An 18889-nucleotide genomic window follows, 5' to 3' on the forward strand; every position below is an offset into this window, starting at 1 on the left:
GATTTTTATCCTGCTCCGTGGCACGGACGGAGCGGGGCCGTCGGCCACGTGAATCAGCTGAGCTCACCGGAGGTGTGTTTTAAGAAGCCACGACGACAAAGAGTGAGGTTGCAGCCAGCGGGCCCCTGCATTGTCTGAGCATCAGATCCCGCACCCAGCGTAATAGAGAGTATTTCTAAAGCCAAAAGGGAAATGAGGAACCTGAGCCAGGAGGGGTAAGCGGGGAGGACTTCGTGGAGGTGGGGTCTGCCGTAGAAGCAGGGGAAGGCAGGGTTTGGTGCAGAGGACGTCAGGGACTTGCTAATGTTAAGCTGAGGAGGAGGTAGCCTTTTCTTCATACCCATAAAGACTCTTTTCCTGAGAAGCAGTTGCCTTGTGGGAACGGCAAGTGTAGGGGAAACAGGCCAGAAGAGGAGCAGGAAGACAAAGGCAGAGAACAGGGGCTGGCATTGGCAGCAGGTGGCTTCGTCTCCCCACTGGAGCACTGTTTCAGGCACAGAAATAGGAACGGGGTCCCTGGGGAATTGAATCTGGGGCCCAAGGACCCACCCACCTTCAGGCTTCTTCCAGCGCCCCAGCCCGAGTCAGAGAGGAAGGGGCCCCCAACTCGATTGGCAACAGAAGCCGCAAGCAACTGCTTGCCAAACGAGAAGACCGAACTGTGGTGTGGGCCCATTTGGGCCTGGTGGAATTAACAAGGTAGGCTGGAATAAAGGGTTAAAGCATCCCCCTAGTCCCCTGATCCGCTAGTTGGGGCGATAATGGGCCGGGAGCCAGGGCGTCCGGACGTACAATTCCCAGTCAGCTCTGGTTCGACGGTGATGCTGCTGTTTGTGACCCGAGGACCGTACCAGCCGGCCCAAAACTGAGTGTCCTTGCCCCCGTGCTGAAACCGGATGTAGCGAACTCCCGCAGGGTAGTTGGAGAACGTGTGGGAGACCTAGGGGAGGCAAGACGGAAGTTAGAGCTTTGGCGTGACTCGAAGGAGCCCCGGCTTGGTCGTGGCAGAAAGGGGGCCCGAGCTGGAGGGCGAAGGAAGGCGGGAGACCATCTAGACGGGGGTGGCTGGGCCGTGGGCATCTCGGCATTAGTGACAGGGAGCAGTGCATTGTGTAAATGCTCCTCACACCTCTATCCCTTCCCTCTGGAACTCATTCAAAGGGATGAGCAGGTTTGGAAAGTGGGGAGCAGACCTAGGTGTGGGAATCTGTCCCTTGAAAGGTCCTTCGGAGGAAGGGGATTCTGGGCCCCGAAGACCTCCGGTCACAGCTGGACCCCAGGCGTCTCGTCACCTTTCTCCACTCTGCGTCGCTCCACTGCTCGATGACCACGGGCTCCGGATGGAACGAGTCCAGCACGATGAAGTCGGCGGAGAGCAGCTGCACCCAGATGCGGTACTTGCAGCCACAGTCGTGCCTCGCGGCGAACCTGCCAGGCCGGGAAGTGGTTGGTCCGAGGGGGAGGATGGGACCTTATCTTTTTTTAATGGCATTTGTTAAGCGGTTCCTAGGGGCCAGGCACTATACTACACGTTGAGGTAGATATAAGTTCATCAGGTTGGACACAATCCCTGTCCCACGTGGGGCTCACGGTCTTAATCCCCCATTTTACAGATGAGGTATCGGAGGCCCAGAGAAACTAAATGACTTTCCCCGGGTCACACAGTGGACGGGTAGCAGAGGGAGGACTAGAACCCAGGTCCTTCCAGCTTCAGGGGCCAGGCCGCAACCAGGCACCCCATGCATCCTCACCCCAATCTGCTTCTCCCAGTAGAAGCGGGGGCCACAGGGCAGAAAACTGGCCTGAGATGAGGTTGAGGACGTTGCCGCTCACTGGCATAAACAGAGTCACGCCACAGAAATCACTGAAACCCAGCTCCACCCCTCATCCTGCTCTCTAGCAAACGGTTAGAAGCCGCCTGGCCCAGTAGAAAGATCCAGGGCCTGGTAGTCGGAGGATCTAGTTTCTAATGCCGGCTCTGCCGCTTGCCTGCTGTGCGATCTTGGGCAAATATTAACTTCCCTGTGCCTCAGTTTCCTCATCTGCACAATAACGATTAATACCTGTTCTCCCTCCTATTCAGACTGTGAGCCCCATGTGGGACAGGGACTCAGTCCAATCTGATTAACTTCTGTCTACCCCAGTGCTCAGAACAGATCTTGACACATAGTAGGCACTTCAATACTACAGAAGAAAAAGTGAGCACAGCATAATAGCAGGAGGATCCTATCTGGTCGATTTGCTGCCACTGAGTTGCTGTGTGACCTAGGGCCAGCCACCCACCCTTTCTGATTCAGTCACTGAATCTCCACTCTAAGCACAGCAATGAATCAAGCTAACCACAGTGAATGAGACAGACACGTGGTCTTCCTCCAAGAACTCCCAACTGATAGCAGAGGCAGACATTTAGGAAAGGTTCAACCCCTTAAACTGGACTGTCAGCAACTGCTACAAACCAAATAAGCAATGAGCAAAGGCAGGGATGTTCACGGTGGAGCCGGAACACTCCACCATGTTCATAATTCACCAAATGCTTAAAATATATAAATGTAAATAAATTCAACATCCAGTATAACTAAGAGTGAACAGTAAATGCCTCTGGACCTCAGTATCCTCATATTTAAATGGGCATATTATATAGAACTCCCACCTTGATGTATTTTCCCAATCACTCAAACACCATTACCACTATGATCTTTCAAGGACGATGCGGGGGAAAAAAAAAATCAATGAAGGGAAGGAAAAGAAGTTGGTGAGTATGCCAATGAGGCAGTCTGCTCAGCCCAAGAGAGAGAAGGCGTGGGCATTTACTGGATGACTTGGTCCAGGTGGACAGCCCACTTGGCCTCCCCCTCCTCAGTTCTCTTTGGGGCCTGATTTATCCACCTGGAGAAAGATCAGCCAGATAATTGCTGTTTGGGTGTGCAGACACTACCTGTCAATTCTGTTCAGGGAGGCTGCCTCATGAACCAATGAGATTTCAATTAGGACAGGCCTTCCCCGACTAAGCCCTCATTCCCTCTTCTCCCACTCCCTTTCGCATCACCCTGATTTGCTCCCTTTATCACTTCGCCTTCTCAGTCCCACAAGACTTTTATGTACATAGCTGTAATTTATTTCTACTAACGTCTGTCTCCCCATCTAGAACGTAAGCTCGAGGTGGGCAGGGAATGGGTCTGTAATATTGTTATACTCCCCCAAATGCTTAGTACAGTACTCTGCACACAGTAAGTACTCAATAAATACAACTGATGGATTGATTAACTAGTACGTGAGTGTAAATTCAGAAGGGAAGGGGATCCAGAACAGAATCCTGGGGAGTGGGAGGCAGAGAAAGAGACTGAGGAGGATTGACCAGGCTGTTAAGGGAAGACCCTGGATGGAAATGAATCGGAAAAACTAAGGCCGGATAATGTTTCCAGGGGAAGGGAATGGTCCACAGTGTTGAAAGTAGCCAAGAGGTAGAGGAGGATTAGAGTCTGTTAGATCTGGCGAGAAGTAGGGTGTCGGTGCCCTTGGAGATAGGGTGGTCTCAGTGGAGTGAGGGGGATGGAAACTGGATTGTACAGGTCCAGAGGAGGCTGGAGGAAAGAAAGTGGAGGCAGGGTTGGGTATACAAATGGTCTTAGGATTGTGGACAGGAATGGGAGGAAGGAGACAGGCTGAGGGATTGTGCAGGGTAGTACAAGAAAGGTTTTTTTGAGGATAGAGAAGATGTGGGCATTTTTTAAGGCAGAGGAGGAGTCACCAGAAAATCAGTGATTCTAGATGATGGTCAGGGAGGGGTAAAGAGTGGACACGAGTGCTTTTAGAAGGTTGAAAGGAATGGGGTTGGAGATGTAGGTGGGGAGGGTAGATTTTGAAAGCAGGAGGGAGATCTTTTATCATTAACAGTGATTTGAGGGTGGGAGGGAGCTGGGGAGGTGAAAAGGATTTTGGTGATCTCACATACTAAGGTTTCAATTTTGTCAACTAAGTAGTTGACAAGGATGAAGTAGTTGGCAAGGACAAGGTCAGAGATGTTGGCAAGGTCAGGTGGGGGACATTTGGGGTTTGGGGAGGAAGTTAAAAATCTGGACTATCAGGTGGGACCAATGAGCACGAAAGGCTGTGTGGGAGGAGAAGTAGAAAGAGAGACAGAGTTATAGTAGGTAAGGATGATCTTGAAGCAGTTGAAGTTGATCTGTTACCGAGATCAGCACTGTGGGGCACAAGTGCAGGAGTGGAGGAAGCATATTTTAGAGGAGATTTAGGGTTGGGGCTTGGTGGGGTGAGATCAATGGGGTGACAGGGATGAAGGAGCTGAGTGTGTTGGAGTTGAGGCCATGGATTTGCTCATCGAGAGAAGCTTCATGCAAATTGGGCATGATGGCCTGGGATAATCCATCAGTGGTATTTATTGAGCACTTATTGTGTGCACAGCACTGGACTAAGCGCTTGGGAGAGTACATTAAAACAGAGTTGGTAGACCCATTACCGGCCCACAAGCTGTAAGTGCAAGAGGTTGAGATGAGAGGTCTCTGCTGAAGAACAGGACAGTTTGGTGGGAAGAAGGGGGTGGGCGAGAAGACAGACTATGGTTGGAGAGTGAGATTTCAGAATTGGAACGATTAGAAATGCTTCAGTGACTAGGGATGAGGAGATTAAGTCTGTCCCCGTTGGTGATGAGATGAGAAGGAGTGGAGCAGGAGGTTTGTGGAATGGAGTGAGAGGAAGTAGGTGGTGGGAAGCCAGCAGGAACGCTCATATGGATAATGAAACTGCTGAGGATCCATGTAGGGGAGGAAAAGGAGAGCAGAAAGGTGAGACACTTGTCAAAATCACTTAGGAAACAGGATTTGGGACCGGGGGGCGAGCAGGAGACAGCGACTAATAATTGAAGTGGGAAGAGGAGGGCTTCAACGGAAAAGAAGGTGAAGGTTGGCTAGCCTGGAATTCTCTCCATTAGAGGCACCAAAGGATGCGTGGAGGACCCGCGTGGTGGCCGCCCCCCTGCATGTCCACCCTCAACACTTGGGCCATGCGTGAATGGCTTTGATAACAGATTTGGAAAGGAAGAAACTGAGGGCAATGAAGGGAGATTAATAAGGCATAACCACGAAACTCTGCCCGCTTACCAGTCTTCAACCACAATGGCTGGTTTGATATTGTCCAGCAGCTCATCCCAGTAGCCTTCTTCTTTCAGGTTAATGATCTGAGACTTGAGGCATAATCTGGAAGACAACAGGACACAAGAAGGCTCTCAGTCCCAAATGCAAGGGGGCTCCTGAGATCAGGAGGAAGTGCGTCAAGGCTATGGGGGTCAGGAAACCCGGGCTCTACTCCGGCTCTGCCACTCTGGGGCTTGGAGCAGATCACTTAGCCCTTCTGTACCTGCAAAATACAGATAATATCTTGTGTTCCTACCTCATAAGGATGCTGTGAGGACAAAATGAGACCAGTATCCACCCCAGCACTTGGTACAGTATCTGGCACGTAGTAAGCTCTTAACAAATACTATAATTATTATTAATTATTATTATTACCAGTATTGTGCGAGCAATTTGGAATAATGAAGAAGTTCAAATTCAAGGCATGAATATCTGGTCCTCCCTGCTGGCCCCCAACCCTGCCCCTCAGGGCCCAGGTGGACGGATGGGAGTAAAGGTCTTAGCCACTATCACCAGGTTTGGTCTTCGCTGCAGTTTGTTCAAGATGCTCCATCCAACCCCGCGAGGGACAGAGACCATGTCTAATTCCCATCTGGATATCCCCACTAGTACAGTGTTCTGAATCAGTCACTCAATAGTATTTATTGAATGCTTTCTGTGTGCAGGGCACTAAGAGCTGGGGAGAGTATAATATAAGAATGTACCAGACACATTCCTTGCCAGCAACGAGGTTACAGTCTAGAGGAGGAGTCAGACATTAATATAAATAAATAAATTACAGATACGTACATAAGCCCTGTGGGGCTGGGAGGGCGGATGAATAAAGGGAGCAAGGAAGCGCGACGCGGAAGGGAGTGGAAGGAAAGGAAAAGAAGGTTTAGTCAGGGAAGGCTTCTTGGGGGAAGAGTAGTTGTCTATCAGATATGAAGGGGAAAGGTTTCCATTCAATAATATTTATTGAGCCCTTACTATGTGCAGCCAGAGTCAGGATGTGGGCGAGAGGTCGGTGGAGAGATAGGTGCCATCAAGGTACAGTGAGTAGGTGAGCATTAGAGGAGCGAAATGTGAGGGCTGGGTTGGAGTAGGAGAGTAGTGAGGTGAGGTAGGAGGGGGCAAGGCGATTGAGTATTTTAAAGCCGACGGCGGTAAGGAGTTCCTGTTTGATGCGGAGGCGGATGGGCAACCACGAGAGGTTCTTGAGGAGTGGGGAAACATGGACTGAACATTTTTGGAGAAAAATAATCTGGGCAGCAGAGGGAAGTTTGGGCTGGAGTCGGGAGAGACAGGAGACAGGGAGTTCAGCAAGGAGGCCGATAGAGTAACGAAAGCGGGATAGGCTATACGTTTGGATTAACACGGTAGCAGTTTCGATGGAGAGGAAAGGACCGATGTTAGCGATGTCGTGAAGGCTGAACCAACAGGATTTAGTGATTAATTGAATGCACGAGTTGAATGCGCGAAAGGAGTCAAGGATAAAGTCAAGGTTATGGGCTTGTGAGATAGGAAGGATGGTGGTGCTGTCTACAGCAAGCGGCAAGTCAGGGGAGGGAGAGGGTTTGGGCGGGAAGATAAGGAGTTCTGTTTTTGACAGGCTAAATTTGAGGTGACGGCAGGACATTCAAGTAGAGCTGTCTTGAAGGCAGGAGGAAATGCAAGACTGCCGAGGGAGAGAGATCAGAGTTGGAGATGTAGATTTGGGAATCAACAGCACAGAGGTGGTAGTTGATGCCAGGTGAGTTGAATGAGGTCTCCAAGGGAGTGGGTGTAAATGGAGAATAGAAGGGGAGCCCAGAACTGAACCTTGAGCTACAGTTAGGGGGTGGGAGGCAAGGGAAGAGCCTGCAAAAGAGACTGAGACTGAGCGGCCAAAGAGCTAGGAGGAGAACCAGGAAAGGCCAGTGTCAGTGAAGCCGAGGTTGGATAACGTTTCCAGGAGTACGGAGTGGTCGGCAGAGTTAAAGGCAGCCGAGAGGTCGAGGAGGATTAGGATGGAACAGAAGCCATTGGATTAGGCAAGGAGGAGTTCATCTGTGACCTTTGAGAGGGCGGTTTCTGTGGAATGAAGGGGATGGAAGCCGGTTGGAAGGGGTCGAGGAGAAAATCGGAGGAGAGGAACTGGAGACAGCGGGTGCAGACAACTCGCCCAAGGAGTTTGGAGAGGAATGGTAGGAAGCAGATGGGGTGATGACCGGAGGGAGCTGTGGGATCACGGGAAGGTTTTTTAGGATAGGAAAGACATGGGCATGTTTGAATTCACCGGGGAAGAAGTCATGGGAGAGCGAAAGGTTGAAGATGGCGGCTAGGGAGAGTAGAAGGGAGGGGGCAAGTATTTTGATAAGGCGTGAAGGGATGGGGCTGGATGTGCGGGGGTCGGGGGTGGATTTTGAGCACAGTAAACACTCAATAAATACTATTCCCGCTACTACTGGGAGGTGGGACAATCTCAAGGAGACTCCACTGTTTCTCCAGCCCTGGTTCACCTCAGCACTATCAGGATTCCAAAAAGCGTGTCACTTTAAGCCTGTAAATTTGTTGAGAGCAGTGAACGTGTCTGCCAAATCTATTACTGTGCTCTCGCTAGTTTTTTAGTATTGTGTTCTGCACACAGTAAACATTCAATTAATATGATTGATTTACTTATCGATTCTTGGCCTGGGAGGCTCAACAGGGGATCTGTTTGGTGGGACTAGGGCTGTCTCTGCCTCTCTGGCTAGTCAGCCACAGGAGGACAAAGGGGCAGATTCAAAGAGGAACAAGAGGTGTTCAACTCTAAAATGAGATCCTTGAAAGTTGTGGCAATTGTTTCTTCCCATGAACAGCCTCCTCCCGACCCCCCAGGAACCCTAGCCCAAGCTCTCTCCTAGCCTTCAGATCTCCAGTTTCTTCCCAATCCCACCTCCCCACTGCCCAGTGAGACCCCACAGAAAATGTCATCAATCTCACCCGTAGGACGTGACAAAGTATTTTCTGACTCTGGGGTCGGGGAACTCTTGCCCGTGTTCTCCTGGCAAATTTTCAATATTCCAGTTATCTCCCCCGTTCTCATCAATCAACCAAGATCCAAGTTCCTCTGGGGAAAGATAAGCCGACAACGGAAGATAAGAAACGTGGAAGCAGACGCCAGAGGCCGACGGCTGACATCCGGCCTCGCAAGAAAAGGCCCAGAACCGCAGCCAAGATTCTCAGCAATCACTGGGCTGATCATTCACCTGAAAGGAAAGCGGAGAGTCGGGGCCTCCTGGAGAAGCAGCGTGGCCGAGTGGAAACGGCATGGTCGTAGGAGTCAGAGAACCTGGGTTCTAACCCTGGTTTCACCGCTTACTTGCTGTATGACCTTGGGTGAGTCACTTCTCTGGGCCTCAATTTCCTTATCTTTAAAATGGGAGTTCAATGCCAGTTTTCCCTGCCCTTTAAACTGTGAGTTCCATGTGGGAAAGGGACTTTCAGTACAGTGGTTGGCACGTAATAAAGGACTTAACAAATGCCACGGTTCTTATTTTTATACGAGTTATAAGCTGGGAGAGCTTCCCGCAGGATCTCTGGGGCTTGAAAGGGCCCCGGAGGAGGTTCACCAGCAGTCCTTCGGTTGCTCACGCTCCCAGTGGCTCCTCAGACAAGTCCTTTACCAGAGAGAAGCTAATGACAACTGTGATATTTGTTAAGCGCTTACTGTGTGCTAAGCACTATGCTAAGGGCTGGGGTCTTGTCTTATCTGAGGCTGTCGAGTCGTCTCCACTCCACAGCGACTCGGTGGACACATCTCTCTCAGAACGCGCCACCTCCGCCTGCAACCGTTTCGGCGGTGGATCCATAGAGTTTCCTCGGTAAAAATAGGGAAGCGGTTTACCGTCGCCTTCTTCCAGGCGGTGAACCCGAGTCTCCGCCCCCGACTCCCTCCCGTGCCGCTGCGGCCCAGCAGAGGGGAGTTTTGATCTGTGGGCCTTTGACTCTAGCCACCGGCCAAGCTAGGAATGGAATGGACAGGCCTCTGCCGGACTCTCACTCCCAGAGCCGAGACTGATAGAGGACTGGAAACTCTCCAGGTGTCATCCTGAGAGGAGAAGTGCTGGGGGTAGAAACCAGCAATCGGGCTAGACAGAGTCCCTGTCCCATACGAGGGTCGCGGTCTAAGAGGGAGGGAGAACAGGCACAGGATCGGTCCTGGCAACTCCAGCAGCATCTGAACTCAGAGCCCTGGAGCTCAGAGAATGGGCAAGGGAGCTAGACAGCCCCCATCACGCAGGTTTTCTTCCAGGAGTGCCTGGGACTTTAATAATAATGCTGGCATTTGTTAAGCGCTTACTATGTGCAGAGCACTGTTCTAAGCGCTGGGGTAGATACAGGGTCATCGGGTTGTCCCACGTGAGGCTCACAGTTAATCCCCATTTTATAGAGGAGGTAACTGAGGCACAGAGAAGTGAAGTGACTCGCCCACAGTCACACAGCTGACAAGTGGCAGAGGCGGGAGTCGAACTCATGACCTCTGACTCCGAAGCCCAGGCTCTTTCCACTGAGCCACGCTGCTTGGGACTTCAGCCAGTTTCTCCTTGCCCAGGAGCAGGTGGTTACTTTTTTTTTTAAAATGGTATTTGCTATGTACTTACTATGTGCCAGGCACGGTACCGAGCCCTCGTGTAAATACAAGCTAATTAGTTTGGACACAGTCTACGTCCCACATGGGGTTTTCAGTCTTTATCCCCATTTTACAGACGAGGTCACTGAGGCCCAGAGAAGTGAAGCGACTCGCCCAAGGTGTCACAGCAGAAAAGTGGCAGAGCCAGGATTAGAACCCAGGTCCTTCTGATTCCCAGGCCCGGGTTCCATCCACTAGGCCACGCTGCTTCTCTAGGTGGAAATCTGTCCACTCGGCTCTACCGGGCTCTGTTTCCTTGAGGTGGCTTCACCGACGGCATCTCAACAGAAGCAACTGGATTTTTAGAAAATTCCTCACCACGCGTTTTTGTTCTCTACTTGTGTGTAGCACTGAGGCTTCGATGAGCTCAGCGGGCAGCGGTACAATGAAAAACAGGAACGGAGAGTACTCAGATAATTGCCCACGCTGAGCGACAGAGGCTGCAGAACATCTGACCGTGAACAGCGCCGGGTGCCCTGACGACCTCAGTCCCAAGCGCGAGGAGGGTCTCTCTGCCCCCTGGAATCCGGAGCGGGAGTAGGTCAGGGCAGGACAGGGAGGGTGAACTGGCTGGCAACGTTTGAAGGGGCCTTCCAAATTCCAATCGATTAATAATGTATTGTTCTTTGTGGACGTCTTCTGTGTGCAAAGCGCTGCACTGAAGGTTTTGGAGAGTACAGTACCATGATCCCTGCCCTCAAGAAGCTTACAATCTAGCGGGAGAGATGGACATTAAAATCAAATTCAATCCATGATATTTATTGAAGGCTTATTGCGTGCAGAGCACGGTACTAAGTGGCCGGGAGAAAACAACAGAGTTGGTAGACACGTTCCCCGTCCACACCGAGCTGACAACGAAGCGCCTGGGAAAGCACCCCAAAAACACAAAGACGTGTTCCCGGCCCACAAGGTGGTTACACTCTATGGGGAGACGGGCATAAAAATAGGTACAGAGGAGTCACAATACATAACCGAATGCACAATTATATATACGTGAGTGCGGAGAACGAGTATGGTTGAATGCAGAAGTTGCCCAGAGTTAGCGCTATTATTATTACTATCGCACGCGGGGTTGAGGGAGTCAGGGTCGAGACGAACCTTGGTGACGAGACTTGGTTCAGTCAGGGCTCAGAAATACCGTTTATCACTTGATTTAAAATCTGTCTTCTTCCTCTATGCTTACAAACTAGTACAAAATTTAACGGCCGACGTAAATACTTTATCAGCCTTCTCTCGCGTCGGGATTTCTCTTCTACTTAGATCGTGAGCCCCGTGTGGAAAGGGGACGGCATCCAACCGATTGACTTGTATCTTCCCCAGCATTTTGAACTGTACGTGACAAATAGCGAGCACCAGGACTGTAAGTCCGTCATCGGGCAGGGACTGTCTCTATCTGTTGCCGAATCGTCCATTCCAAGTGCTTAGTCCAGTGCTCAATGAATACTATTGAACGAACAGATACCAGAGTAATAATATTAACAATAATAGTGCATCCAGGGGGTCAAATGAAGTCAGAAGTCTGTAAGACTTAATTGGCATAGTCAATTGTATTTATTCATTCATCCATTCAGTCGTATTTATTCATTCAATAGTATTTATTGAGCGCTTACTATGTGCAGAGCACTGTACTAAGCGCTTGCTTTTATTGAGCGCTTACTGTGTGCGGAGCCGTACCAAGCGCTTGGGAGGGTACAATATAACAGACACACTCCCTGCCCACAACAGCGTGGCTCAGTGGAAAGAGCCCGGGCTTGGGAGTCAGAGGTCATGGGTTCAAATCCCGGCTCTGCCACCTGTCAGCTGCGTGACTGTAGGCAAGTCACTTCACTTCATCTGTAAAATGGGGATTACGATTGTGAGCCTCACGTGGGACAACCCGATTACCCTGTATCTCCCCCAGCGCTTAGAACAGCTGCTCTGCACATAGTAAGCGCTTAACAAATACCAACATTATTATTATTATTATTATTAAACTGCTCCTTGCACTGGGCGAGAAGCTATTTACTAGTGGGCTGTAAGAGTTAACGCTCCTCAGAAAAGGGAATGAATTCCTGATTAATCTGTGAATCACCCAGTTTTGCTTCTCCCACTGTCTGGCCATGTTATAGCCCACCAGCACCTCCAACAAGGATGAGGGAGGGGGAGAGGCAGGTAGAAATGAAGAGAACGAAACTCAAGCCGGATCATTTCTGAGCGGCTCACATAAAAGTGAGGGTCGGGGGGAAGGACGGCACCGCCGGCTCGGCGAAGTCTCCGCACTATCCATGAATTCAAATCAGTCGCCTCTTCATCGTCCACCCAAAAGTGACGGTTGGGGGGGGGAAGGACGGCACCGCTGGCTCGGCGAAGTTTCTGGACTATCCATGAATTCAAACCAGTCGCCTCTCCGTCGTCCACCCACCACCCATAATAAGCCTCCCATCTCTCCTCCCCTCGGCCGCCGCCCCCCCGGCCCGGGCCGACTGACCTTCGGCACAGGGATTGCGGATCAGGTTCTTCTTGAGGCTGCAGAGGAAGTAGAAGATCTTCCAGTCGGCGACGGGCCGGTCCCAGCGGTCGGAGATGAAGCCCTCGCGCTGGCACTTGCGCTTCCAGAGGGACAGCAGGTCGATGACGTCCCGCCACAGGCTGCACACGGGCCGGCAGCGGAGCAGCAGCTCCCGCGCCGGGACCAAGGAGAACAGCTCCAGGAGGATGTTCTCGGGAAGCTCGTTGATGGTGGTCATCTCCATTCCGGCCGCAGAGAGGGGAACCGGACACGCACACAACCCGGGAGCCCGGTCGACGCCACGCGATCCTCCAGGAGGCCAGCTATACTCTCCAAGTTTCGGGAGACTATTTATCGTGTCTTGGGGCAGAGAACACTATACCAATCACTTGAGAGAGAGCAGGAGAGTAAGAAGACACATCTTTGAGTTTTAGGATCTTTAAATCCGGCTGGGGAGCCGGACAATACAATAAATTACAGGTAATTATAAAGATCTGTATAGAAATACTGGGGGGGGGGGTTGGCGTGGGGCGAATACCTAGCAGTAATTGCGACTGTGGTATTTGTTAAGCTCTTACTATGTGCTAAGCACTGTATTGGGCACTGGGGTGGATACAAGCAAATCGCATTGGACAAGAGTCTCTGTCCCACACGGGACTCACCGTCTTAATCCCCATCTTACAGATGAGGTAACTGAGGCCCCGAGAAGTGACTTGTCCAAGGTCACACGGCAGACAGGTGGCAGAACAGGGATTAGAACCCAGGTTCTCCTGCCTCCCAGGCCCATGCTCTATCCTTTGACCGTCACCTTGTTTTTGGCAGGGAGTGTGTCTATTACACTGTACCCTCCCAAGCGCTTAGAACAGTGCTCTGCACACAGCGAGTGCTCAATAAATACGAGTGACTGACTTACTGGGCCACGCTGCTTCTCGTTGTGGCAGGGAACCTGTCTACCGACTCCATTATATTGTACGGTGATTTAAGTTGTCTTGTTTTTTGTCCGTCTGCCTCCCCCGATTAGACCGTGAGCCCGTCAACGGGCAGGGATCGTCTCTGTCTGTTGCCGAATGGTACATTCCAAGCGCTTAGTCCGGTGCTCTGCACATAGTAAGCGCTCAGTAAATACTATTGAACGAATGAATGTACTCTCATTCATTCAACAAATATTTATTGAGCTTAGTCCGGTGCTCTGCACATAGTAAGCGCTCAGTAAATACTATTGAATGAATGAATGTACTCTCATTCATTCACTAAATATTTATTGAGCTTTTGCGGTGTGCAAAGCACCGTACTGAGCGCTTGGGAGAATACAATACAGTAACAGACACAGCCCCTGCCCACAGAAAGCTCACAGTCTAGAGGGGGAGACAGACATTGATATACGCAAATACTCTCCCAAGCACTTAGTACAGTGGTCCGCACAGAGTAAGCTCTTAATAAAGCCGATCGCTTGACCGATTGATCATTTTAGCAGGGCTCTGCTAATAATAATAATAATAATAATAACGATAATAATGATGATAATGTTGGTTTTTGTGCAGGGCACTGTTCTAAGCGCTGGGGGAGATACAGGGGAATGAGGTTGTCCCACGTGAGGCTCCCAGTCTTCATCCCCATTTTCCAGAGGAGGGAACTGAGGCCCAGGGAAGCGCAGTGACTTGCCCACAGTCCCACAGCTGACGAGGGGCGGAGGCGGGATTCGAACCCGTGACCTCTGACTCCCAAGCCCGGGCTCTTTCCACTGAGCCACGCTGCTCTCTGATGATGGGGAGAACAGTGGCCTCTTCCTTTTACTGTTACTAACCCAGCCTCACCTCTACTGGCAGCAGCATCTTTGAACTAAAGGACAACCCTTCCGTAACTACTGCCACTACTACTACTAACGTTGGTATCTATTAAGCGCTTACTCTGTGCAGAGCACCGTTCTAAGCGCTGGGGTAGATACAGGGTCATCAGGTTGTCCCCCGTGAGGCTCCCAGTTCACCCCCATTTTCCAGATGAGGTCACTGAGGCCCAGAGAAGTGACTCGCCCACAGTCACCCAGCTGACGAGGGGCAGAGCCGGGAGTCGAACTCATGACCTCCGACTCCGAAGCCCAGGCTCTTTCCACCGAGCCACGCCGCCTCCTACTACTAGTAGAGTAAGGCAGACCTCGAAATGACTCCAGTTAATTTCATTCATGTAAACGGGGGACCCGGGGAGATAAGAAGGCTGCTAAAAAGGTACGTCCACGGAGAGCTCATATCCTCACGATAAATCACGTTTAGATTACACCCAGAAACACCGGACTTGGATTACTCTTCCAAGTGCTCTGCGGGCAACAGGCATTCAGTGGCAGAGCCGGGATTAGAACCCGCGACCTCTGACTCCCGAGCCCGTGTGCTCTTGCCACCGGGCCATGCCGCTTCCCAGGAAGTGACTGGGAAGACTGAGGAGAGACCTCTGCTTTCCTCCCCTCCCCACAGCATTTCTATCGGTACATATTTCCCTAGTTTATTAATGATTAGTTTATTCATTTCTCTAGTTTACGGTTACCGATTTGTCCATTCCAAGCGCTTAGTACGCGGCTGTGCACATAGTAAGCGCTCAATAAATCCTATTGAATGAATGACGATATGAATATATCCATTTATCTATTTTGATGGTATTGATGCCTCTCTACTTGTTTTGGCTTGATGTCTGTCCCCCCCCCCCCGTGAGCCCGCTGTTGGGTAGGGACGGTCTCTATCTGTTGCCTAATTGTCCTTTCCGAGCGCTTAGTACAGTGCTCTGCACACAGCAAACGCTCAATAAATACCACTGAATGGAGAGATCGCTCAGTGGAAAGAGCCCGGGCTGGGGAGTCGGAGATCACGAGTTCGAATCCCGACTCTGCCACTTGTCAGCTGTGTGACTGGGGGCAAGTCACTTCACTTCTCTGGGCCTCGGTTCCCTCCTCTGTAAAATGGGGATAAAGACTGGGAGCCTCACGTGGGACCACCTGACGACCCTGTATCTCCCCCAGCGCTTAGAACGGTGCTCTGCACAGAGTAAGCGCTTAACAGATACCAACATTATTATTATTATTATTCTCTGGGCCTCAGTTCCCTCCTCTGTAAAATGGGGATAAAGACTGGGAGCCTCACGTGGGACCACCTGATGACCCTGTGTCTCCCCCCAGCGCTTAGAACGGTGCTCGGCACAGAGTAAGCGCTTAACAGCTACCAACATTATTATTATTACGATTCTCGGTGCCTCAGTTCCCTCCTCTGTAAAATGGGGATGAAGCCTGGGAGCCTCACGTGGGACCACCTGATGACCCTGTGTCTCCCCCAGCGCTTAGCACAGTGCTCTGCACGTAGTAAAAGCTTAACAAATACCAACATGTTCATTATTATTATTACCTGTTCCCTAATCGCACCTTCCAAGCGCTTAGTACAGTGCTTTGCACATAGGCAGCGCAGGCCTCACCGGAAGAGGAAGCGCTGCCCTTCTGTCCCTTGGGGATGAAGACCCTGAGCCCCACGTGGGACAATCCGATGATGTTCTCACCCCACCCCACCCCCCACCCCCGACCGCCCAGCGCTTAGAACAGTGCTCAGCGCTCAACAAATACCATTTGGATCAGGAGGCGGAAGGGTGAAGGGCGAGGTCCGGCAGAGCCAACTCTGCAGCGGCTCCCCCGGGCCCCGCCCCTCAGCCTGCTCTCGTCCAATCACCGTCCCCAGGCCCGCTCTCTCCCCCCCCCGCCCCCTCCCCGGTCAGGCCCCGCCCCTCGCTTTCCTCCCGCCCCATCGCCGCCCTCCATGTCCCCCCGGCCCCCGCCGGCCGCCGCCCCCACCTTGTCTCCGCGGCCGTGGCGGGGCCCGTGTTCGGGGCCGGGGCCGGGGCCGGGGCCGGGGGCGTCCTCCCGCGGCTTGCAGCCGGGCGCCCCGCACTTCCTTCCTTCCTTCCTTCCTTCCTTCCTGGGACCGGCCCACCTCCGGCCCCTCCCCTTCCTCCTCCTCCTCCTCTTTCTTCCTCTTCCTTCTCCTCCCCCTCCCGCCTTCCTCCTGTTCCTCCTCCCCCTTCCCTTTTCCTCCTCTTCTCCCTCGCCCCTTCCTCCTCTTCCTCCCCCCTTGCCTCCTCTTCCCCCTCTCCCTTTCTCCCCCTTCTTCCTCTTCCTCCTCTCCTTCCTCTTCCCCCTCCCTTCTTCCTCCTCCCTCCTCCCCCTTCCTCCCCTTTCCCTTTCCCTCCTCTTCTCCCCCCCTCTTCCTCCTCTCCTTCCTATTTCCCTCCCCCTTCTCCTCCTCCCCCTTCCCTCTCCTTCCTCTTTCTCCTCCTCTCCTTTCCCCTCCCTCCTCTCTTCCTCTTCCTCTCCCCCTTCCTCCTCCTCCCCTCCTCTTCCTCTCCCTCCCCTTCCCCCTCCTCCCCTACCTCCTCCCTCCCCCTTCCCCCTCCCCTCTCCTCCTCTTCCTCCTTCCCTCCTCTCTCCTCCTGCCCTCCTCTTCCTCTCCCCCCCCCCCGCTCTCCTCTTCCTCCCCCCTTTCCCCTCTTCCCCCTCCCGTCCTCCCTTCCTCCTCCTCCTCCTCCTCCTCCTCCCCCCCACCAAAGAGGGCCCTCAGGCTCCGCCACCCCCCGCCCCCCGACCCCTAAAGGCCAGGGTGGGCTCAGTGGAATGACAGTCACCCTACTGCTCAGCTCTAAGAGCTCGGGTTTAGGAGTCAGAGGCCGTGGGTCCTGATCCCCGCCCCGCCACTTGTCAGCCGGGGGACCCCGGGCAACTTGCTTCCCTTCTCTGTGCCTCACTTACCTCATCTGGAAAATGGGCATTAGTAATCATAATCATGTTGGCATTTGTTAAGCGCTGACTAGGTGCAGAGCACCGTTCTAAGCGCTGGGGGAGAGACAGGGTCATCGGGATGTCCCACGTGAGGCTCCCAGTCTTCATCCCCAGTTGACAGATGAGGGAACTGAGGCCCAGAGAGGCGAAGTGACTTGCCCACGGTCACCCAGCTGACAAGCGGCGGAGCCCGGATTCGAACCCATGACCTCTGGCTCCCAAGCCCGGCCTCTTTCCACTGAGCCACGCGGCCTCCCGTGAGTCCCACCTGGGACAACCTGATCTCCTTCTAGCTACCCAGGTGCTTACAGCGGGGCTTGGCACCTAGTAAGCACATAACCCACCTACGATTTGTGCCTATATCTAAGATTTGTGTATATGGCTACGCTTTGTGTACATATCTGTGATTTCATTTACCTCGATGACGTCGACGCCCGACTACTTGCTTTGCTCCGTGCCGCTTTGCCGTCCGTCTCCCCCGTTTAGACCGTGAGCTCGTTATTGGGCAGGGATGGTCTCTCTCTGTTGCCAAGCTGAGCCTCCCAAGCGCTCAGTACGGTGTCCTGCGCATAGTAAGCGCTCAATAAATGTGGCTGAATGAATGACTACTTGTCTCGTTGTCTGTCTCCCGCGTTTACCCGGTGAGCCCGTCGTCGGGCAGGGACGGTCTCTATCTGTTGCCGGACTGTCCATTCCAAGCGCTTGATACAGTGCTCTGCACGGAGTGAGCGCCCGATAGATACGATTGAATGAACACGTACCGTTGTTAGCATTATGGCTACTTGCTCGGCAGGCCCCAGAGAAGAACTGGCATTAGGAAAACCAGACACGATCACCCTTCCCCTGCTCCACGGAGATCCTTACTAATGGGAAGTAAGCGCACCGAGAAATAACGATAACGATGACGGCATTTGTTAAGCGCTTACTATGTGCCGAGCACCGTTCTAAGCGCCGGGGGAGATACGAGGTGATCGGGTTGCCCCACGTGAGGCTCGTAGTCTTCATCCCCATTGTACAGATGAGGGAACTGAGGCCACAGAAGTTCAACGGCTCGCTTAAGGCCACACAGCAGTCGATCCAAGCGGAGCTGGGATGAATAACGGTGTTGGTATCTGTTAAGCGCTGACTATGTGCAGAGCGCCGTTCTAAGCGCTGGGGGGGAGATACAGGGTCATCAGGTGGTCCCATGTGGGGTTCACAGTCTTCATCCCCATTTGACAGATAATGACGATGGTATTTGTTAAGCGCTTACTATGTGCAAAGCACTGTTCTAAGCGCTGGGGGGATACGAGGTGATCAGGTTGTCCCACGTGGGGCTCAGTTTTGTTTTTTTTAAATCCCCATTTGACAGACGAGGTAACTGAGGCACAGAGAAGTGAAGTGACCTGCCCAAAGTCACACAGCTGGCAAGCGGTGGGGCCGGGATTCGAACCCATGACCTCTGTCTCTCAAGCCCGGGCTCTTTCCACTCAGCCACGCTGCTTCTCTAATGAGGTGACTGAGGCACCGAGAAGTGAAGTGACTTGCCCACAGTCACACTGCTGACAAGCGGCAGAGCTGGGATTAGAACCCATGCCCTCTGACTCCAAGTCCGTGCTTTTTCATCCCCATGCCTAGGGTGGTGATGATGATAAAAACTGTGGTATTTGTTAAGTGCTTACTATTTGCCTGGCCCTCGTACTAAGAGCTGGGGTGGATACAAGAAGCAGCATGGTTCAGTGGAAACAGCACAGGTTTAGGAGTCAGGGGTCATGGGTTCTAATCCCGGCCCCGCCACCTGTCAGCTGTGTGACTTCGGGCAAGTCACTTCACTTCTC

General features: G+C 52.4%; 1 protein-coding gene across 3 annotated transcripts; it reads right to left on the reverse strand.

The window, feature by feature from the left end:
- Nucleotides 1–103: 103 nt before the first annotated feature.
- On the reverse strand, nucleotides 104–16151 carry LOC100083712 (F-box only protein 6). 3 transcript variants are annotated; one of them, XM_029064493.2, is made up of 6 exons: nucleotides 16092–16151; nucleotides 12251–12659; nucleotides 8094–8220; nucleotides 5118–5213; nucleotides 1293–1428; nucleotides 104–940 (listed from the first exon to the last, which is right to left on the reverse strand). In XM_029064493.2, exons 2-6 carry the CDS (start codon nucleotides 12513–12515, stop codon nucleotides 731–733), a joined length of 834 nt encoding a protein of 277 aa, XP_028920326.1. In that variant the 5' UTR covers nucleotides 12516–12659; nucleotides 16092–16151; the 3' UTR covers nucleotides 104–730. The 3 variants fall into 3 exon arrangements, with proteins under 3 accessions (XP_028920326.1, XP_028920323.1, XP_028920325.1); XM_029064490.1 differs by lacking the exon at nucleotides 16092–16151 and adding an exon at nucleotides 15867–15938; XM_029064492.2 differs by lacking the exon at nucleotides 16092–16151 and adding an exon at nucleotides 15655–15749.
- Between the last annotated feature and the right edge of the window lie 2738 nt (nucleotides 16152–18889).

This window comes from Ornithorhynchus anatinus, chromosome 5 (genome assembly GCF_004115215.2).
Source record: "Ornithorhynchus anatinus isolate Pmale09 chromosome 5, mOrnAna1.pri.v4, whole genome shotgun sequence".
NCBI lineage: Eukaryota > Metazoa > Chordata > Mammalia > Monotremata > Ornithorhynchidae > Ornithorhynchus > Ornithorhynchus anatinus.